This window comes from Leptosomus discolor, chromosome 7, assembly GCF_034619465.1.
Source record: "Leptosomus discolor isolate bLepDis1 chromosome 7, bLepDis1.hap2, whole genome shotgun sequence".
Taxonomy (NCBI): Eukaryota; Metazoa; Chordata; class Aves; order Leptosomiformes; family Leptosomidae; genus Leptosomus; species Leptosomus discolor.
This window is the reverse complement of record NC_141397.1, coordinates 51,246,614-51,269,971: the sequence shown is the minus strand read 5'-3', so window position 1 is coordinate 51,269,971 and position 23,358 is coordinate 51,246,614. Positions and strand designations below refer to the sequence as shown.

The 23,358-nt window shown below is 43.4% G+C and overlaps 1 protein-coding gene across 1 annotated transcript; it reads left to right on the top strand.

Annotated features, from left to right (window-relative positions):
• Window positions 1-2,301: 2,301 nt before the first annotated feature.
• MELTF (melanotransferrin) lies at window positions 2,302-22,207 on the top strand. The gene is made up of 15 exons (XM_009952028.2): window positions 2,302-2,350; window positions 4,849-5,003; window positions 8,746-8,845; window positions 9,908-10,090; window positions 10,413-10,569; window positions 11,466-11,533; window positions 12,259-12,446; window positions 12,625-12,805; window positions 13,735-13,886; window positions 14,296-14,392; window positions 15,240-15,434; window positions 17,689-17,845; window positions 20,489-20,556; window positions 20,660-20,847; window positions 21,618-22,207. The coding sequence occupies exons 1-15, from the start codon at window positions 2,305-2,307 to the stop codon at window positions 21,891-21,893; spliced, it is 2,211 nt and encodes a 736-aa protein (XP_009950330.1). The 5' UTR covers window positions 2,302-2,304; the 3' UTR covers window positions 21,894-22,207.
• The last annotated feature ends 1,151 nt before the right edge of the window (window positions 22,208-23,358 follow it).

Here is a 23,358-nt window from a genome sequence, read left to right as displayed (position 1 = left end):
ATAAATTTCATAGCCCTTTTCTACTAGGCGTTTGTCACGTACTAGCCAAGCATCACTGAATGCTACCCTCAGACTAAGTCCAAATATTTACCTTGCACAGTTGTTGTGCTAGAGTGAAAACAAGTCTTGGATCAAGAAAACTCAAAGGACTCGGGGGTATCTTTACTTTTTTGCCTTTGTTTCAGATGTTGCCCTTGAGCACTGGCAGAAAAGTTGATTCTGACAGCCCTGATGCTCCAAGTTGACTTGTTTTATCATGTAATTTTTAGGATTTTGCATTAATTGGAGTTTCTCTGGATCTCATTTTTCCAGTATCAGGTGCTGATACGTCTTTGAATCTTGGGTACACTTTACTTTCTCTATTTAAGATACGTTTTACAATACGTGCACTTGTAAGGCTTCCAGTTTAACAGCTAGGGTATTAGGAAATCCAAATGGTGTCATGCTGATATACTACCACTGTACATTTGCTGGCCCAGTGAAGGCACCATGGGTTTTCTTCGCTACCTGCTAACCCAACTTCTATACAGAAGCATGCTTGATGAAGTATTTGCTGCTCTCTATTATTATTTTAAGTTACATTATATTAATGATTTCATTTGCGAGCATTTTTGATAAATTGTGCTGAAAATCAGCTTAAGAAGTTTAATATCTCCTTAAAGCATAGATATTAATAGTGTTATGAATAAAACAGGAAAATGAACTAAATTATCATGAACGGTGCTTGTGTGATGGTTTAGAGGGGATTGCATTCAGAATAGGCCAGGCCTCCTGTACAAAAATGCTGCTCCTCTACCTTCTGAATGTAGAGGGTCAGAAGTACCACAGGAGAGCCCTGGCACCAAATTAATTTCCTATTAATCTTGTCCTTGCAGTCTTAAGCAACTGGTGTTAGGACTGCGTATCAGTCTTGTCATCTATATATGTGTGTAAGCTTCACCGCAAGCATTGGAGAGCTTGAGAGGTTAATCTGGCCGGTGGGAAGGGCATAGGGAGGATCTGAATAATGGATCCTTCCAGAAATCTGGAAGGGCTCTAGTGATAACAGTGTTCTTTAGCACTTTAGACAACGAAGGAATGACTAATTCCAGATGGTCTAGGCAGCCAAGAACCAGAGTTCAACCATAAGGTTTTGTTTAAGAAGGAGGTCTGGAGGGCTTGTTACCTTTTTTTTTTTTTTTTTTTTAAGGTCTAAACTTGAAATAACAATTAATTGAACTCTGCTGTTTTCTTACAGATACTAGTGGGTGTTAAAGCTATCAGCCTGGCCAAATTGCAGCAAGTAGCTAGGTAACTCCTGAAAGCATCCGTGCAACATTACTGGATGTATAGATGGTCCGAAGGATGTTGTGTTGTTCATGCATGCTCTCAGTAGAAGATGGTAGAGATGTCTGCATGGGGATTCATGGTGGTACACAGCTGTTCTTGTTCTGGTAGCTGGGTACTGGGCTGAGAAATGGCAGTCAGCAGAGTGAAGTGGCATTAAATGGCTTTTATCTAAACAATGTGTTACAGGCAGCTGCAGTTCATTGCCTAATGAGAAATGAACAAGAGGGCAGCACAAATGAGTGTTGCTCTAAGAAAGCTAATCTAAAAGTCACAGCAGCTTTTAACAGAGCTATTATCAGCAGAGTTTTTACTCCTTCTGCAAGAGAAGCCTTCCTGGGCCTTCTCTAAAACCTTAAAAAAAAAAATCAAACTACTTCAGGTGTTTCACAGCACTTGCTATTAAATTTCAGGAAATGTACACTTGGCATGCGCTGTGCCACCTGTAAAGTGTGCAGGCTACCCCGGTGTAAAAGCCTGGGTTTCTTGTTATGAAAATCATGACAACGCTGAGAATGTGGCAAAAAAAGTGACAGTCTGCTCTGTCAGAATCTACTTTTTTCTTCCTGAGCCCCGACAGAGGGAATACACAGAACTCATACTTAAAATGAGGATTGCTTTATACAGCCCTGCCTTGCCCCCCTGAGTCAGTGTGTAGCTGTTTATCTAAGTCTATAGGTGGTGCTAAAGCAGCAACAACCTGGTTGGTGCCCCAGATATTTTGCAATTTCCTAATCTGAACTTTTTTTTGCAAGTGTAGAGGCAGTGTGAAGAGAGGTAGGCTTTTTTTTTTTCCCTGTAGTCATTATGAGGTGACGTGTGCCAAGGTAAGCAAGATAAATTGTTGAGCAAAGTGCACCTGCAATTGAATGCTGCTGATTTTCACCGAACAGCAGGCTGGGGAGAGCACACTTGCAGAAGCATTGATCTCTGGGGGTTCTGAAAGCTGGAAAAAGCACAAATCCCAAAATTCATACCATGAAGAGCTCCAGACATCTCTTCTATCTTCTCTTCTTTCGTGCTGGTAAGTGTCCTCCAGAAACTTCTGCTGTGCATGGTGTCTTTGGGGTTGACTTCTACGGGATGTGAGAGAGCAGGGGGAAACTGGAACCATTTCAGAATGAATCTCATATGGCCAGGAGAAGAAATAAAAAGAAAGAATAGAAAAAATAGGAAAGGAGTAGAAAAAGCTGTATTGAGCACCATGTATGTGTCTTGAGTCATTAGTGTAAAATGTTGTATTTCCTCACCACTGAATCTACTTCTTTTGGTTCAATGGTGTCTATTTCTCATAAGTGTGAACAGTTCTATGTCACTGATTTTGTAAAAAGAGAAATAAATGCCTTATTCCTCTTACGTTCTATGTGACATGTTGGGTTTCTCCTGTCACTCCCAAGTTCTAATGGTGAGTGCTTTTAAGTTCACCGGAGGTGTGGATGCTGTTTCTGAAGCACTCCACAGTCCTTCAAAAAGAAATGATCCTATGTTTTTCATTTTTTACATTGTTTCTGTTGGAAGCCCTTGATAGTGTATTAGTAGCTCTACTGATGTTACACAATGTAGTACTATTACTTTAAGCAAAGGAGTTAATTGGATGTTTGATAGTTACATGTGTGTTTAGGATCTTGAGCATATTTCAAGTGGAAGTTACCAGCTCCTGCCATTTCATGCTTTATGTGTATCTACAGATAGACAGAAGGGACAAAATTGTGAATAAACCTGCTGTTTTAAGATGTTCTTGGCTGGCAAGGGGAAGAGAGGATAACTACAGGCCTTGTCTGCTCAAGCTCGCTTCAAATGGGTTAACTTGTAAGGAAGGAAATGGGAAGTTGCCCAGGATCTGGCTTCTGCATAACAACAAAGTTCAGCAGTTTGGAAAGAAACAAATTAATTACCTCTTTTAGATGAGTGGGGGGAAAAAGCAACAGATTCATGCTGTTTCCCAATCTTGGCTGAAATATAGAGCCAAATGAGCTTTGTTTCATGTTTCAGGTGCATATGGCTAATAGTGCATTGTCTCATGTGTGTTTATACCTAAAACCAGAATGCTGAGGCTGAAGAATGGCACTCAGCCATACATACTGAGATGCTGAGATGGCAATTTAATTTCCATTTGCTTGCGTTTAAGAGAAGAAAAACCCAAACCCCTTTATCAATGAAAACCTAGGTTCTTCCTCCTGCCCCAAGAAATTAACGGTGAAAATTTCAGCCAGGTAGATGTTGAGTTTCTGTGAGGTGCCTATTTACCATGACCCTGTTGTACCTTTCTTCTAACCATTTTGGTTCTCAGAATTCTTGCAACTCAGAGGTGGGCAGTTGTTTCTCCCTCTGCTAGCAAATGCTGCCATGAAAACTTCCTGTAAGCTTTCCAAGTCTGACTTAATGTTTGTTGACAGCAGTAGAGTTGGCTCTGAGTTGCAGTGGAACAGTAACTCAAACCTTCTGTTTCAGTATCGGATACAAAACAAGCTTTATGGCATCAACAATCTTGTTTAGTCTTCAGCCACTAAGTCAGAAAACGTGCATGGCTACTATTGAGCACTAGTGGAGTAATTTTAACTTGCAAAGTTAGGTGTGGTATCTGAACTGCATGGTGGGGAAGTAGAGGGCCAGTTATAGGTTTTAAAAAACACATGACAAATAACTTAAGAATCGAAATTGTAGAGAAGCAATGGAGTGTGGTGCCCCCTGCTTAAGAAAATGATCTGTGCCTGTTTATCAGCATAAACCGTATGTGCATATGCATTTTATGTATAGCTGCACCGTTTGTGCATGATGACACGTCCTTATAAAAGCAACAAAGTGCTTGTAGCTTTGGTGCTTAGAACGATAGCATTTGGGTCTGCTGAAAGACGCTTTTCTTCACTGATTAATGGAACTCCTAAATCCTAACTCTCCACTCCCAAACTTGAGTCTTTTCATTCATGGAGCTGCCCTCCCCTTTTCGTGACTGTGGAAATGGCCTCTTATGAAAGAGTGTTTTGAAGAGACAAGTTTACTTTTCTAGTTTTCATAACAAGCCTAGTGTCAGGGCTCTTGAGCACCCAAGATTGCTTGTTTTATTCAGACCAAAAGGGCTTGGGGCAGGACTCCAGGTACTAACTAGCAATGCTTGAGACAGAGTTGTCTTTGGACAGTCTCTTTGGTTTTGTAGCTTATCATTTTAAATAATAATTTTCAACACTTTTGACTCGAGAACAGATGATGTATTCTGCAAGGTTTTAAGAATAGTCTGGACGCTCTGACCTATTCCATGGTACCCATATTTCTTGTATCAGAAACAAACGCCATCGGGTTTCACTATCCAAGTCTAAGCCTATCCTGTTTCCAGTCCAAAAAACTTAAGTATTCATGTTAATCTGAATGAAAGTGGAAACCATCTGTAAAGACTCACTGTTGAGAGAGCCCTGATTTCTTCCTGTTTTGGGAGGAGGAACGGAATGAAAGGTTGGTTCTTTGGAACCTTTAAATGGTAAGCACTGATGTGTGTTATAATATTTTCTCTCGGTGTTGTGTTTGCAGCTCTCAGCCTGGAACGTATCCGGTGGTGCACGGTCTCAGAGCAGGAACTTTCCAAGTGTAATGACATGAGTAAGGCCTTTGGTGGGGCTGGCATCCTTCCCCCTCTGGAGTGTACAGAGGGGGGGTCAGCTGCTAACTGTACCCAGATGATCAAGGTGAGTTGTGAGTGACAGCAGTGTCATTGATTTAGTTTCCCTGTGTGCCTAATAATAATCCAGTGGTGATGCACACAGCTCTGCGGTGAGTATCTGACGATCCAGGCAGCTCACCATATGCTTCCTGGCATTCATGTCTCTGAGAAATCAAAGCATATATTTTTAAGAAAAAGGGCATAAAGGTATAGATATGAACTTGAATATCAGAATGGCCCGATGTCGTCTTTGGCTAGTCACATATGGCCCGTCATTAGAAACACAGCAAAGCTCTTAAATATTTCCTCCCAGATGCTAATCTTTGATTTAGGAATTGTGTCAGATTTATTTAGCAGATATTTAAGAAGGGATGGAGCTATAAGATGCAGACAGTAGTTAAAGCCGTGCTGCTGAGCCTGTAAGTAGATTGTATTTTGATAAACTCTGGATCAAACTCACATTTCAGAGTCCCATCATGGAAATTGCTGTATATACAGATGAGATGAGTGTAAAGCCAAATCAAATCTCCTAATACAAGAGAGGGACAAAGCAGCAGTAGGGTGAGCATAGGGCCAGCAAACCCAGCTGTAAGAATTCAGCTGCCCAGAGCATGCTCAGCTTCCAAAAGGAGCACAGCTCTGGAGAAGGTTTTAAAGGCTGTAAACATGAGGTTTTGCAAAATGATGTATAGAAAATAATTCCCTCCTTAGGAGGGGGTGGGAGGCAACACGTGGGTATTGGAGGAAATGTGGAGGCAGGTAATCATGGTCGTCTTCACTGGCAGAGTGTGGGGGAAGGGGAAGATGTGTGGCTGTGTTAATAAATAATATTCTTTGCGTATCCTGTGCAGACATGTCCCAAAGCCAGGGTTTTGTGGAGGAGATGCAGCCTTTCAAGGACAAGAGGTTCAGAGCCAGGAAATGAGGCCCAGCAGAGTAGTTTGAAGGCAGATGAGGCCTGTGGTTCTGTAGCCAGAAAAAGGGAATAGATTTCAGAAACTGGTATCTTGTAATTTTTTTGTCAACAGAAACAGAAGTGTTGTCAGACTACTAAAAGTACCACATTGCCTCTTGAGAAACAGTGTTCTTGAGCGATTCAAGACTGTATTGAAGGATATTAGCAGCTGATATCAGTACATACATGGATCTTACCTCGGGATTAGACAGGAAATACTTTCTAATGTCAGATCTTAAAACCATTTGGGTGATTGCTGCATTCCACAGAGGGACCGGTTAGACTCTCCAAAGCAGGTTATTAAAGGGGCTGATGAGTGTCTTGCTTCTGAAACACAGTGCACACAGAATTGCATTGGTAAGCCATTGCAAGCAGGAGGCATCTATCTAAAGACTTTGATTTCTGTAACACTTGATTAGCTGAACTCAGAACCCTGCAGGCATGGGTCAGTAGCTTTCTGATAAAATGAATCTCCACCGTAAGGCTTCAGATGAGGCTTTGTCCTTGAGTCCTCTTTTTTCTTGTGCTAATAATCTACTAAATGTTTAAGCTGGCCTACTCTGTGTGGGACTATGTGGAACTCCTGAGTCTGCATCTGCACTGAACTCTGCTCTTTGCGGCCAAAAAGGGAGTGGGATGCAATGGCTGAAGAGGCAGAGATATGCTGTTTTATAACACTACATAACTTGGACTTAGTCCTGTGAATGTGTTAGCACATGGATAAAGTAAAAAACCTTTTTATTTGAAGATGCTTAAAAATCGAGAAATGTCTAAATATTAAACTAGGGAACCTGACAATATTTAATGTGACCAGAACTATTCTTCAGGAGCTTTAAACACTTCTGCAGGTAATTCTCAAACCTCAAATTCTCAAATTGTGTATTTCAATGTTGTGGTACACAGAAATGAAGTCCCTCTGAAAATAATTAACAGGGTATTACCATTACACATACACTTATAAAAAAAACATATGTGGAATAATCCTGTGCTTTTGCTAAATGTAGGGCAAATGCTTGCTGCAAAAGAAAAAAAGTAATATCCACATTGTTGCTGATAGGCCACCTCAGCAGTGATTGTGTGCATTTAAAAGAGAGGTCTGTCTCCTGTAAACTGCTTCATGTTAAATACAACAATAACCACTTTTTCTGTCTTGTTCTGCTATTTATACAATTGTTTATACACAAGCTATTGATAGGAGGCTCTTCTGCTACACAGAGCTCAAAGGCTCAGCTTTCCAATCAGAAAAGTGCTGTCTTACATGGAAATATGTCCATGTAATATAGTCCTTGCCTTCTGTGGCCAGCCCTTCCCATTTTATTTGCTGATTCCTGGCCACCACCAATTCTAGAGGCACATTTTGTTCTTCCTGAGGGTAAGGTCCTTGTAATTTCCACGTCCTCTCCTTCCTCTCACTGTCAGGTGTCCCTTCTGAACAACAGGCGATATTTGGTTCCTAAACTGCTGTCCTGTGCTCTGACTCTCACCGGTAGAATATCAGATCTGGTTATGCCAGAGAGATTGTGTCTGTTCTTTAAGATACAAATATTTCCCAACCCCAGTTTCTCTCCAGATTCCCTTGGAGCTTTGTTCAGTTCTCATTCATGAGAAGCAACTCTCAGGATAGCTATTGTTTCAGCTAATTAATGAATATCATCTTTTTTTCTCCCTTGAGCCAAATAAGTAAAATATTTCAAATTGCGTGGCAACTTCAAACCTAATTTAGGTATCAACATCAATGTATTACCTATGCTCTCACATGATCCTTTAAAAATTTTCAGGCTTTTAGTGTGACAGCCTGTGGGAAATTGCTGTGGTATACTAGGCAGCAAAGTCCTAGCCCTACCCTAACCAATGCTCAGCAAACTGACAAGGGACAGGTGACCTAAATTGCCTCCTCCAGTGTGCACCAGAGGTTAAGCAAACTGATCAGAAACTTGGAATCAGCTTAGAAATGCAAGTGCTGATTATTTTCTCAGCAGTATCTTGTCTCTGTGCAAGATGCCCTCTCCTGGCTTCCACTAGGTTCAGTACACAGTGCGAGCCAGGTGCAGCTGATCGGAGGTGTGCGTAGCAGGTCTGTAGTCCTTGCTGCTGTGGGCAGTCCTGTCCTGTGCTACCCAGAGCAATCCTGCATCTGTGGCAGGATTCCAGCCAGCTTGGTGTTACAGTCAGCTGGAAAGAGAAGGTATTGTTGGACACCTTCCCAGCAGAGGATGCCCCAGACTTGTATTCTTCCCCCACTTTGGACAGTCTTTTTAGATGCTTTCCTCCTTCTCCGAAATGCACTGCCATCTGCTCACCCTCTCCCAAAATGTGTGGCTGTTTGTCTGCTGAGGTACAAGCCAGCATGCTTTAAGGTTGCTATTCAGTTCACTTTGGCATTCATATTTTGCAGCCCCAGAAGACAGTTCTCCAAACTATCGGTGCCTGACCGCAAAAATATATTTACTTTATTTAAATCTTCAAGCTTTGGGGCAGTACGTATAGAGATGAATGAAACTCCAAACTGATGGGCTTTAAGACTCATCACAGAGCTGCAGGATCCATTTCTAAGTTTCCTTTAGACTATAAAGACTAGTGAGGCCATCATGTTCCAGGGCTGGTTTTTACATTATTTCTGAAGGAAGGTGGTTTTGAGGTTCTAAAATCCCTCTTAGTTCTTCAGAAATTTGAGTGCTCTTAAAAGAACTTTTTGGAGAAAAGAAAACTCATAAATGCAGATTAAGGGGCCTCTCCTCTTGAATTCATGGGCACTCTGCCTCTGGCTGTTGAGAAACACTTCAACATGTATTCTGCCCTCATGTCTGCACAGGATGATTTGGCAGATGCAGTGACGCTGGATGGCCGTTTGATTTACCAGGCTGGAAAGGAGCATGGTCTGAAACCTGTGGTTGGGGAAGTATATGATCAAGGTATATTCTGACTAAACATTTAGATTACTTAATACAAGCTTTTTCTTACGCATTTTTATTGTTTCCATTTTACTTTGGGGTCTTGAAGGCTCTAAACAGTAGGTAATGGTCAGGTTTCCTCTTCGATGTTCCTGCCCATAACGGAATGTGTGTGGGGAACAGGAGAGACAGAGCTGTGGCAGAGTCTGTCCTGAAAGAGTTAGGTCAAAATAGCTCTTCCTGTAATAGGTTTGTGGGGTTGGAGTGTCCCACCACTCTGTTGAGATGAGCTGGACTTGGTTTGCAGCTGGGTCTTGATGTGATCTGGCCAAGGCATCCTCAGAAGCGTCCATTGGGCTCGGTCCGCAGGGACTTGGATCACCTGCAGCAGCCCCCCTCCCCGTTAACCACATCATGACCCTTGTGAGGGAACTGTACTTCAGTTTCTCGAAACCAAATGGGCCTCATGATCCAGAGGCTGGCTGTCTCCATTAGCCAGGTTATAAGCTCAAATCAGAGAAAAGTGAATAAGAATTAATTGTTTCTGATCTAAACACAGTCAGACTGAATGACTTTTTGGTCACTTCAGACCGTAAACTCTTGACTCTATGAGTTATATCAAACTGTAAACCAAAGAGAATGAAATCAGCTGTGGTACTCCAGTTGATGACATCAACTTGCTATGCTGTGTCAAAAGTAAGATCAAATTAGTAGACAATTGGGAAATAAGGGGTTGGGTTTTTTTTTACTATTAATTATATTGTTTTCAATTCAATCTAAATATATTTAGAATCATAGAAAATTTTTTATTGGAAGGAATCTCTGGATGTCTTTCATCCTACTTCCCTTTCAAAGCAGGGTGACTTTCAGAGTTAAAGCAGATTGCTTGTGGCCTTTAAGACATTTCATGCTGAAAAGATAATGGAGGACATTCACGCACCGTCAGCAGGTATCTCACCAAGGATGTGAACAATGTGACTTGCCTGTGGGTAGAGGAGCCACAAGAGGCCACAAATTGGTGTATCTCATTGTAGTGCTGCTGTGAGGCTACTTTGCTTGCTTCTCTTTCTTCCTACGCTGCAGAAATTGGAACTTCCTATTACGCGGTGGCTGTGGTAAGGAAGAGCTCCAGCATCACCATCAACAGCTTGAAGGGTGTCAGTTCATGTCACACAGGCATCAACAGAACTGCAGGCTGGGATGTGCCTGTGGGTTATCTCATTGACAGTGGGCGCCTGGCAGCAATGGGATGTGACTTTCCAAAAGGTAAGAGTTACAGGGCAAAGACCTGTCCTTCAGCAATGCCTTTCCTTATGGTTTTGGGACCCTGTGTGGGGACAGAAATGTATGGCTCTAGCTGCTGTTTTTTCCTTGGCTTTGATGCTCCTTCTAAGATAGAACTGACCTAACGTAGGTCTGATGAAGACTGCAGGGATTTTTTTTAAACTTGGAAACCATCTTTTAAGAACAAAGTGACTTATGCTTTCTAAATGTTTTTAGAGATGTACTGTGTAGATGTGTTTAAAATTAGGTTGTAGGACCTTGTTTATTCATTGCTAAAAATTTCTCATTCTCATTTCATGTTTAGCTGTAAGTGACTATTTCAGTGCAAGCTGCATTCCTGGAGCAAATGGCGTAAGCTACCCCAAATCCCTCTGTCAGCTCTGCAAAGGGGATTCAGCTGGACAGAACAAATGCGTACGAAATTCTCAAGAGCGATACTATGACTACAGTGGGGCTTTTAGGTAAAATTCATGGCACTGTCCATTTTTTTTATCACTATGCTCTAGCCATAGCCATCATGTCCAGGCCTCACTGACAGGAAACTGAAGCCAGAGAACTTCGAGTTGATCTTGTTAGAATATCTGCTATTGTGTTAGGAAAGCCATGCTTTAAACCTAAAGACTGAACAAAAGTAATTCCAAGCCCGCTATTTCAGGTATTAATACCTGAGTATTAAAACCAAATGGATATTTAGTACTTACACTGGGCAGGGAAATCCCACTGCTCTTTGCTTTGTCCAGCAGCTGTTGATGCAAGTCTGAGTGTTTGTCTCAGCAGGCTGTAACTTTCCCAATAAAACCAGATGACTCTTGGAGTCTGAGAGCTGAACTGCCGCCCTACTTAGCTCTTTCAGTCATCCCACCTCAGTTGCACTGAATTATCAAGTTGCTCTGCCCTCCACTTTTGCACACCTATCCTTCCCTTATCTGCCTTCTTCCTGTCTGTGTGCTGTGTTGCAGCTCCCAGTCCCTGCGTGATAGCATTGGCCAAGCAAGGGCAGAATTTGCTCGTGTGAAACACTTGCTCCTCTCTGCGTATTCCCCAAAGGATTGCGCAACTGCCTTAGAGAACTCTCCTGGATAGACAGAGAACTCTCCTGGACAAAGGAGGTCATGGTGTTTGTCCCAGGCAGCACTGAACATGCTGTCCATGTTCACCAAATGACAGTGATAGTTTACTTCATGCTCTAACAGACACTAGTCTCTGCCTTGAGCAAAACTCTCAGCACAAGGAAATAGGTCAGTGTCTGTGGCTGATGGAACGTAGCACACAGCCCTCTGGCTGTCAGCCGGCAGTGACCAGTGCATGGGAGCTGTGCTTTGTAATGCATCTTTGTGCTTGGGTTTATATTTATTAGGTGTTTGGCTGAAGGTGCCGGAGAAGTCGCTTTTGTGAAGCACAGCACAGTGCCTGAAAATACAGATGGTGAGTAGTGCAGGAGCTCGTTGAATAGTGCCTGCACTGTCTGAAGTACGGTGTCTATAATGACAGTGTAATGTCAAATGTTTGATTTATTTTGAATTGAGGAATCAGCAAAAAACGCTTTAATAGCAAAAACAGATGTATGCACCATCAGATAGACAAATCCATGTGATCCTATTTTTTTTTTTTAAAAAAAAAAAAGAGCTTGGTAGTTTCTGTAAAGGTTAAAGGTGGAATCTTAAGCTTCTTCTGGAAGGAAAGCTTAAACAGCACTAAACTGTTTCATACAGACCTGGGCTGTTTCATTGCTCCTGCCTACCCAGGGATTTCAGCAGAGACTACCAGAAAGTTAACAAGATGTGGCCTGCCCTATCTGGCAATCTGTGAAATCTATCTTGAGCATATGTTACTTTAATATCATGGGCCTGTCTGACTATCATTTACAGGGAAAATAAAAAAATGTTGCATGTGAACCTAGACTTAGGGATGCTCTTCATACTGCTGCCCACCCCAGTACAGTTCAATGCAGGCTTGCAAGTGTTAAGCTGTTTATTGTCGTATCAGAAACATGAGACAAAAGGACCACATCGATGCATGGGATATGTTGTGCTGTCAGGAATAGTTCAAAGATGGTCAGGAGATGTGTGTGATGCTTAGATCAGATGTGGAGCCAGAAGCATCAGCCTCACCTGATGTCTGTTCCATAAGCGTGTTCTGTCTGACTGCAGGAAGAAGTCTTTCTTCGTGGGCCCAGCAGCTTCGCTCCCGCGACTTCCAGCTTCTGTGCCGCGACGGCAACACAGCTGATGTGACAGAGTGGAGAACCTGCCACCTGGCCCGAATCCCAGCTCGTGCCGTGGTTGTGCGGCCTGACACAGACGGGACAGTTGTCTTCCAGCTCCTCAACCAGGGACAAGTAGGACACCATTTTTTCATCAGTGTGTTGCTCTTGAGAGGGCTTCTCTCACCTGGCTATTAGAATTGAAGACAGGATATCTGGGCACCTTCAGCTCCATGGGGTTTGAAGGGGTATGGGTTGTCACACGTCCCAGGTAGAGGGATGTGTGACAGGTGCATTTTTTTTTTCTTTACAGCAAAGATTTAATGGGGTAGACAGCAAGTTTCAGATGTTTGACTCCACAGCCTATGGTGCCCAGAATCTTCTGTTCAAAGACTCCACAACAGAGCTCGTTGCAATCACCACTCAGAATTACGAGGCGTGGCTGGGTGATGAGTATCTTCATGCCATGCAAGCCCTGAGCTGCGACCCCAACAGTAAGTCATCTTTAGATTCCTATTCATAACCATGAACAGAAATAGCCCATCGCAAAGACCATCTTTATTCTGCTTTATATTCTTCTGACTCTTGGAGCATTATGGCAAGATGCCAGTCTAATCTTTCAGCATGGAGAAAGGTCACTTTTTGACCTAGAAACAGTATCACATTGCAGAATACTTTCCTGTGCAACTTGGCCCCCTTTGTGTTACAAGATGCAGGCATTTTCTACCGTTTCTGCTGTATGTGAGACATTAGTCTGGTAAGCTGCTACTGCCACCTGGTACTCCATTTCTTACCTGCTAACAAGGGGAAATAGCAATGTGTTGCTGTGTAAATCCTCAGGTAGTCTGTAAAGAATGGATGAATGTGTTCGTAGCAGAGAATTTCTTCTAGAAGCTGAAGAAGCCCTCATCTGCTTGTTATTGAAGTGTTGACCATCTTTTATACTATCAGAAGAATGCAGAAATGACTTGATGTGCATTGTGGCAAAGTCAGAAACACAGGTTGTAAGAATCCCTGCCTTAAGAAGTTTAATAATCATAGCAACTGAGCCTCCCAGATGCGCTCTGTGCTGTGGCAAAGCCCCCCACGTCCTTGACTTGTCTCTTCTGGGGGTTGCTCAGTGACTGTCAGCTCTGAGGAAGCCTGGGTTCAGGGTGGTCTTTTGCTGTGCTTAATGGTCAGCAGTCGTAGGAGTTCCTGTTCCTTTGCTACGGATAGGTTTGCAGCATGGACGTACCACTAATCTGGAGAGGTCTGTGGTTGCTAACCAGGTGTAAGGCTGAGCCAGACAGATGGGGAGAAACACGGAAGTAAACATTTTTAATAACTCCTGTGGTATGTCTGTGGCAGTGGGCAGTGTGTGTCCTTCCTTGTCTATTACAAAGAAAGTGAACTGTAGTACTTGCTTTCCAATTTCGTGCAGTGTTGCCAGAAAGGCTGAACTGGTGTGTTGTATCCACTGAGGAGATCTGGAAATGTGGTGAAATGGGCATTGCCTTTAATAAAAAGAATCTGAAACCAGCAATTCAGTGTGTTTCAGCAAAGTCAAAGGAACAGTGCATGGAGCTGATCCAGGTAGGCTGCTACACTCCTTGTGCAATAAACCAAATTAACACAAGCTGCGCTCTGCTGGGTAGGTAGGATCAGAGATACACGCACTTAGGTGACCAGCAGGAATACTGGATTTCAAGATGGTGATCTGTAGCTCACGTGGTATGGATGGGCCTGAACTCTGATAATCTTCAGCTGTGATGAGGGCATTGTTGCCCATCTAGCTCAAGCCTGTACGTGTGAAATCTCCTGTCCCCATTTCACTGATGATGCTTTATGCAGGGTTTGGGGGTTTTCTTTAGCGGTGTATTGCTCTTTTGCTGTCAGACTTGCCCTTTGAGATACAACAGGTATGACACTAGAGGTGTCATCATTGTAGCAAGGATGGTATCTCCTGTTTTTTTTCACAGAAATCCTAAATTTTATTTTTCAGAAGAAGGAAAGTGATGTTGTAGTTCTGGGTGGAGCTGATATTTACACAGCTGGGAAGACATATGGCCTTGTACCAGCTGCTGGAGAAAGTTACTCTGGTAAGAAGGTCAGGAAACAAATATAGACCTGATTTTTCCAGGTGGTTTGAAAACAGCTCTAAAAGCACAGCCTCTGTTCCCTAGGCCTGCTGGGAAATCTGTTTGTAAAGGAAATGAGAATTATTATCCTTACTTCATGGATAGAGGAGGAAATAAGTATGGGATAGGGTCCTACACAGTCACTTTGTGGCAACTTTTAGCTGTCCTGCTGCAGGAGCAGGTTGAGTCTTTGGCAGTTTTGAGTCTTGTACCTCCTTATTTATCTTTTCAATTCCACAAAAAATATTTACAATGGAAAAAAATAGTATTTGCAAAATCAAAATATTTTGAACATAAGCAAAAGTACATAAATTACACAGTATATTCTAGTTTGAAACAAATTCTTCCTGTCAATGTGACTGCTTCAGTCACTGATGAGAAGAGGACTTGTGGACACTAAGGCAGAATTTCAATATGCTGCAAAACTCATGGAAATTTTAATACAGGTTTGAGTTTTCCCATAAAAATAACTTCTTAAAGTGGTTTTATGAAGTCACTAATGACCTAAATGTTGGTTTTCAGAGGGATGTATTTATAAGAGCTGATGTTAACACGAACAGTTTCATGTTCATCGCTAGATTATTCCGTTCAAGCGCATAGCAGTACCAGTATACAGGCTATAAGTGAATGCAACATTGTGAAGTAGTAGAAGTGAAGAATAAGTACATGTACATTCATAATTCCTGACTAGCTGAGTGTTGGTGCAATTGAAGCTGGCACCATGTAAGCGTAATGGATCTGTAGATGATCACTAAGCAGTGGGAATTTTTAAGGGAAGCTGTAATGCATCCTGTTCTTTTTCTGCAAGCTGATGACAACAGCAGTGCATACTATGCTGTGGCATTAGTGAAACGGAATCCGTCCAATGCATTCACCATCAGTGACCTGAAAGGGAAGAAGTCCTGCCACACAGGACTGGGGAGAACTGCTGGATGGAATATCCCCATTGGTATGCTAATTAAGAGAGGCGTTATTAAGAACAGAGACTGTAATATTCCTAAAGGTAAGACAGCAGTACTAAGTATCAAAAATTCAGTAACAGTCTAACTATAACTTTCATTAGGGAAGTAATTTTGCTATTTCCTAGCTCTATATTAAGCTTACCTGTTCATGAAGGGATGTTATGTTTTTAATGTAATGATTTGAAGTTTATTACCAGAGTAGACTAATGGAGGGGTCACATTGAGAATGTTACATCTAACATGAGAAGAGAAGGCTCTGGGGGAGACCTTATAGCTGCCTTCCAGTACCTAAAAGGGGCCTGCAGGAAAGGTGGGGAGGGACTGTTTATCAGGGAGGGTAGTGATAGGATGAGGGGTAATGGTTGCAAACTGAAAGAGGGGAGATTTAGATTACACATTAGGAAGAAATTCTTCACTACAAGGGTGGTGAGACACTGGAACAGGTTGCCCAGAGAAGCTGTGGCTGCCCCTTCCCTGGGTGTGTTCAAGGCCAGGTTGGATGGGGCTTGGAGCAACCTGGTCTAGTGGAAGGTGACCCTGCCCATGGTAGGGGAGCTGGAACTAGATGGTCTTTAAGGTCCCTTCCAACCCAAACCATTCTGTGATTCTATGATTCCTTTCTCTCTTTCCCATATCACAAAATCATTGGCTAATTTAGGTTGGAAGAGACCTTTGGAGGTCATCTAGTCCAACCAATTGCTCAAAGCAGGTCCAGTTAGATCAGTTTGCCCAGGGCCATGTTCAGGCAGGTTCTGAGTAACAACTAGGATGGAGATTACACACAAACTTACTGGACTCCTGTCCTACTGTTTGACCATCCTCGGGATAAAGAATTTTTTTTTCTTGTATCTAATCAGACTTTTCCTTCTTGTAACTTCTGTCTTTTGCCTCTCATCAACCCACTACGTAAATGAAGACAGCAATACACTGTTAGTTGTCTTATCTCCAGGCTGACCAAACCCAGCTCTCGGCCTGCTATGTCATGTGCTCCAGCCCTCTGAGCATCCTACTCTCCTTCTACCATATTTGCTCTAGAATGTCAATGTCTTTGTAACACTGAGTGCTCAAAACTTGGCACAGATGTCAGAGGAGAATAATCACTTCCCCTTCAACACTTATAAATATCTAAAGGGTGGGTGTCAAAAGGATGGGGCCAGGCTTTTTTCAGTGGTGCCCAGAGACGGGACAAGGGGCAACGAGCACAAACTGGAGCACAGGAAGTTCCACCTCCACATGAGGAAAAACTTCTTTACATTGACAGTGGCAGAGCACTGAAACAGGCTGCCCAGAGAGGTGGTGGAGTCTCCTCCTCTGGAGATATTCAAAACCTGCCTGGGTGTGATCCAGTGCAACCTGCTGTAGGTGAACCTGCTTTAGCAGGGGGTTGGACTAGATGATCTCCAGAGGTCCCTTCCAACCCCTGCCATCCTGCGATTCTGTGAGTGTTCCACTAACATAACCCAGTACGCCATTAGCTTTCATAGGCACAAAAGCATGCTGCTGACTCTTGGTCAACTTGTTGTCCACCAGGATCCCCAGGTCCCTTTTTTCAGAGCTGCTTTTCAGCCTGCCAGTCCCCAGCCTTTCATGGTCTTATTCCATCCTAAAAGCAGGATTCTGCATTCACCTTTGTTGAACTTTGAGGTTTCTGTCAGCCTGTTTTCTCCAGCATGTCCATGGCCTCCAGTGTATCTAACTGCAAAAGTTTATTCCAGTTTTCAGAAATGCATTTGAAGAGCCCATTGCTTTTTGTATTTAATCAACTTCAAGTTTTTCATAGGGTCTTGAAAATCCTGCTTTCACATCTCTCTGTCTCAGCTCTTGCTTGAGGATATTGCCCCACGTCAGAAATCAATGACAAGATAGTCACAGAAACTCACATCATCTATGCAGATGTATCCCTTCTAGGTGGTAGTTCCAGCTCTGGGGTGTCACTGCAGTAACTGTATCCCTGTCCTGAATTCTATTGCATTTATTTTCAAACTGGTTTTAGTAATGGACTGATGTAGCACAAAAAGCAAAGGATCTATGACCACAAGACTCCAGATTCAAATTTTGCTTGCCTGTTTCCTGTCTCTCAGGAGGCACTTTGGTTTTATTACTTTATCAGCTAAATGGTACTTTGAAAGTATTTTAAAAGTGTAGTTTGTGAATTCCAGTAAGGCAGCTGTAACTCATGTTTCTACTGTTCTACTGAAATCTGCATTGGTTATAACTGCATGACAGTATAACTACCTTTCTTGTAAAAAGCTCATGCTCTTCACTCATTATATTGGTTTGTCTGTCTTTCTCCAGCTGTGAGTGAGTTTTTCTCCGCCAGCTGCGTGCCTTCAGCTAAGCCAGAAAATTCCCCACCAAAACTCTGCCAACTGTGTATTGGAGATGATCATGGAAACAATAACTGCAGTGCAAGTAGCCAAGAACGTTATTACAGCTACAGTGGAGCCTTCAGGTAATTAATACATATGGTTGTTATTTAGTCTGTCAGCTTGTCAAAATGCGAGGAGGAACTATCTTCTGTCCCAGTCAGCAAAAACCGGTTATTGATGCTACAGTCAGATGGCACGTGCTGTAAATGAAGTGGGACATGCATCCCCAGATGTCTTCAGCATCACAGGTATGTCATAGGGCACGACATTAGATCATGTCAAAGCCTTTTGCCAGCTTCCTGGACCGCAGTCAGCCAGATGACAATCAGCCAAATCCATGTCTGTCTTTACACAGCAATAGGCACCTTCCTGGTGAGGACCAAGTGGATTGTCATCGGCCTCCAGTCTTGCTTTAACCTAGTGTGACAGAGTCTGCCACTGTCTGAATGGTCGGGCCATCCATAGAGAGCTTTAGCAAGGAAGCAGGCAAATAGTAGCCAGAACCTGGCTGCTGGAAGTCCACGCTGAGTGGCAGGCTAGTGAGGGGGAGCCAGGAGTGGGTCTTCACTGTCCTTACTCACTGGTGGCTGTATGTGAAGGCAAGTTTCTGAACAACACAAACAAAACAACTAAGGTCAATGTTCCAATACCAAATCCTCTTCAAGATTTGCTAAAGTTACAGGGAAGGAATAGCGTAATATGGAATAAATACTTTGTGTAGCAGCAGACATCTACATATGGGAGCCATACCCAAAGACTGTGAAACTCTTGGATATGGAAATGGCGCTTCCTTTTCCTGACCTTCACCTCTGAAGGTAATGGTGCATGTAACAGAGCTGGCAGTGAGCAGTCTTTTTCCTGCAGGGGAAGGGACTGTAACATAGCTGCCTGGTAAGTACTGAAGTGCCAGACTTAGGTCACTACTTTTTGCAAATCTGTTTAGTTGTGCCCAGCTGCTCTGCTGTGATGCATGCCCTGCAGGCAAACTCCAGATCCTCTGCTGTGCCTCATTGATGGACACAGCTAGCTACCGGTCACTGAAGGAATAAGCAGCAAACGCTGTTACCAGCTGTATGAGCCTTGTTGATATTCTAAGGTTGTGCATTTGATATTAGTGCCCATACAGCCCAAACTTCATACGGAGATCACCTGTTTTTTTTAAATAGAGAAGGTGTTCGGTTCATTGAATGATGTGGAAAGTTTTGGGTATTTTGAAAGGTTAGGATTTGGGTGAAAAATGGAGGTTTACAGTCTTCTGCAAGATAGGGATGTGTCCGGCTGTGATGCTTAGGTGATCCTCTTTGAAAGAATGAGTTATGGAAGGTGACTAACATGAGCTTAAAATGCAGCCTCAGATTTCCAGGTTCCTTCAACTCTGGATATCTTCAGACTAACCTGACTAGATACGAGAGGTCATCCAGTTTGTATATAATTCACTGCTTGGGGCAAATTACACTGTACAGAGTACTGAAAAATCTGTTGGGAACAGCCTGCTCTGCTGGGGACTGTACTGAACAGCACCTACCGAGTCCTCAGTTCTCTGTGTGACAGTGTCAGCCACATGGTGGCATGACCTTTGATTAGAACTGCTCGTGTTAAACCAGGTACATGTGAGATATATGCGTTTTTGGTAACTCAGCAATAATAACTTTCCTCACATTTTGTACTACATAAACTCAGTTACAGCTTTATGTCTTCTTATTTTAGGAAATGCTTCTTGAAAACACTTGTAGAACAATTTCAAGGTACCACCACTAAACTCTATTACCCACGCGTCCTCTGCGAGCACACAGTACCCAAAATACCTGGGAAGTTACATCTCTTTGCTAGCTCACCAGCTCGCTGAATTGAGGCTGATTTTATCTGTGTGTTATTTGCTGTCTGAAGCAAATGCCATGCATGTCTTCTGTCCACTGACTTCGCATTTCAGGCCTAGCAAAAAATCTTGTAACGGTCTGCGGTGCCTGTTGTGTCATGTGCTAGACAGCACCACGATACAACATGGGAAATAGCGAATGCTGGTGAAGGTGTGGTGGTCTATGCTTTTGCCCTGAAACCTTCTGGAATGGGATACCACAGGTGTAGAAAAGAAGGAGATTTTTAGGGTGCCCTTGGCATGTGGGGCCACTTCTGCTTCAGAAAATTAGGGGAAACGGAACTTCGTTCTGGATCAAGACCCTGCAGTCAGATTAACTAGATGTCTTCCGTGTGCAGGGCTGTAAAAGGAGTGTCACTGCAAGCACCAAGGTCACTCTAACTTGGAAAGGAAAAAAAAGTACACATGAGAGCATGCGCATGTGCACATGTGCAGAATTTGATAAACCCTTTGACTCTGCACTTGAAGGATTTTATTCAGAAAAGTCTTAATGACGCGTATACTTTGTACATGGTTTAAAAAAGGAGTGAAAGCTGCTGCTAGCAGATGGGGAATACTGAGTATCACATATTTTCTGTTTCTCTGCTTATCTAGTATTGGCATTTTTCTGTCTTTCTCGCAGTGTTTTTAATAAAAAAAATCCAGCTGTATTCAAAAATGTTGGTTTTCTCTTCTTTCAGGATGCTTCATTTCTCTGTTTTTGCTTATTGTCATAGGGTCCAGTGCATTTGTTTGCAGGAATGTATGTAATAAAAATTGAATTCTAAACCTATCAGTTATTAAAAAAAAAAAAAAAAAAAAATCACATAAAGGTGCTTTGAATTGAATTTTTATCTCTCATTTCCCAAAGGTGCCTGGCACAGGACTCTGGGGATGTGGCCTTTGTCAAGCACTCGACAGTGTTTGAGAACACAGATGGTATTTAGTTTTACCTATCTCTCTATTACAATTCAGTTATTTTTCTCAAACCTTTTTGCTCTAAAGCATTCAATGAATGACAATGACCAGTTTCTTTTTTCAGGTAAAAATACTGATAGTTGGGCCCAAAACCTGAAGTCCAGTGATTTCCAGTTGCTGTGTCCAAATGGTGCCCGTGCTGAAGTGACCCAGTTTGCTGAGTGTCACCTGGCTCAGGTGCCAGCTCAGGCCATTATGGTTCACCCAGATACCAGCGTTTTTGCTGTATACGGACTACTGGACAAAGCCCAGGTATTAATAATCCCTTTATTCTCTGGGGGAGTCACCTGTGGTCTGACACAGACCAGGGATAAAGACCACAGGACCATACTGCCACATTATGTTCCCTGCATCATGGGACTGGCAGCACGTGCACTGCGCAGAGCCCTGTTGTTGGAGCGGGAAGGAGAAGGTAAGATACAGGCAGTGTAATTCTCCTAGTAAAACCAGGCTCGTGCACAAGGGACTTCGACTTTTTGCCCAGCCACTGGTTGCAGTAGTAATTTTCCTGAAGCTTAAGATGTTTTCCCAAACTGTGTGACTTTGAAGTCTACAAGAAGTAGAGTACATGCTAACACTCTTCCATCCTGGAATTTTCCTAGGAATGCAACAGAACGTTGCTGGGTGTACTTATGCTGCAGTCATGTACGTGGTAAACCATCTAGGCAGACCATGCCTGGCTGCCACAGCTAGGTTCCTGTCCATACTGAGCATCTCCATGCTAAGCTTCAGTCATTTTTATAACTCCTGTGCAGCCAAACGCTGCGTTACACAACAGTATTTAGACAAAAGAATTTTTTTAAAATACAGCTCTTTCCAGATAGTCACAAAAAACCAAAATCACAAATGGTGTTCTTGTAATTGCCGGTGGCAGAATTCTGTATCTAATCTGCTGGAGCGTCTAAAAAGCAAACGTGCGCAAGAGATTCTGCAGTTGTCATTCTCATCCACAAAACAGTTCCTAACATCTGTCATGCGGCATTTAATGTTGCAAAGTACTGAAATTTTTGTATTGCTTTCAGGACTACTTTGGACATAACAATGGAAATGGATTCAAAATGTTTGATTCTTCAACTTTTCAAGGAAAAAACCTGATCTTTAAGGACTCTGCTGTTGAGATCGTGCCAGTAGGAGAGAGAAGGACATATGCAGAATGGCTGGGGAGTGAATATATTGAGTCCCTTGAAGGGATACAAACACCTCAGTGCTCTGGGGCAGGTAATAAGATAAGACAATACCTACTCATGACTACTGTCGTTCCCCTTCTTACTGTATGTCAGGTACAAGGCTTGGACTAGCGTGGTCCAAATGGCCACCACTTCCAGGCCACCGCTGCCCTGCCACCTTTCCTTCAGATAAGCTGCTGTTCGGGTAACGTGCTGTGCTAACACTTGAATGCCTCTTCCTGCCTCTTTGCAGGGCAAGTGCTAACAGCACCTGCTTGGCAGGGGAGTGGGGTGGGGCTGGAAGCTGCCCCTGTCCATGTGGATGGGGTGGAATTTGGGGCAGAAGCCAGCAATACAGTGTCAGCCTGGTTGACAACAGCACTCCAAAACTGAAGCATCTTTGCCCTTGTTGCTGAACGCCCCCTGGGCTGGAGGATTCCCAGGTGCTATCAGATGGATACTGGGTTTCTGACCTGTAGAATTTCTGCGTCTTGGAAGGCAGTATCAAGAACCCTGTCTAGTGAATCCTCTCTGGCCTCCTGGCTTGTTATGTCATGCCCCTCTATCCCTGCTTACCCCATCCTACCCTTGCTGGGGGCAACAGTTTCTCCTGAGCTCTGCTGCCAGAAGGGGTAGAGCTGCACAGAGGATGGACAGACTGTGGACACAGAGACAACCTGCAGTCCAGAATACAGCTTCTGCCAGGGGCAAGGTCCTTCACCTTCCAGTAGAAGAAAGTAGGGGGTGTCTCCAAAGTCACGGGCCAAAAAAGAAGGCCAGAGAAACCTGGAGGGGACTGCGTGTTGGCAGAGGAAAGAATGAAGCCAAATGTGTGTATCCACTGAGTTTGTTGACTTTCCACAACCAGTACTCTCTGCTTGAGAGAGATGTCATCTTTACTTTGATGCAGTCTCCACCAAGAAACTTGTGGCTCTTCTCCTTCCGCAGGGGGTTATCTGGAGTGCCTCTGCATGAAACTTGTATTTGCTGTTAGCGGAACAAAGTAGTTCACTTCTGATTAACTGTTTCTGTATCTGCTGGTTTGTGGCATTCGGTTTTTATTTTTATCCGTAGCTGCAATAACAACACAAGCTGTGCTGCTGGCAGGCGGCGTCCTCTTGACCATAGCTACTGCCATGTGATCCTGGGATGAAAAAACATTTGCCCTAATAAAAAAAAATCTGGTAAAACCACATGATAATAATGTAAATAAATGAAAATAACAAATAAATGTGAGAAGTAATTAAAAATTATCCAGACTACTCCTATGCTCATTTTTTGGGGGGAAATTAACGTTTGCCCCTCGCTCCCCTGCTCCCGGTCCCGGGGGCTCGGAGGGGCAGAGGCAGAACAGGGCCTCCCGTGCCTTCCCTTTAGCCTGGGGAGCTGTGGCCGCAGCAGTGACGCAGCGCCGCAGCCCTCACCCCCACCGTTGTTGCACATTGCCACCCAAACGCGGTTATTACTGCTCTCTCTTTGGTGGGTTATGAAGTAATTAAAATAGAAGGTGCATTTAACGTCGCTGTTGAACGCGGCGCGGAGCCGGCGGGGCCCGACGGGCCGCGCCGCCGTGTGGGCAGAGGGCGCTGCGCATGCG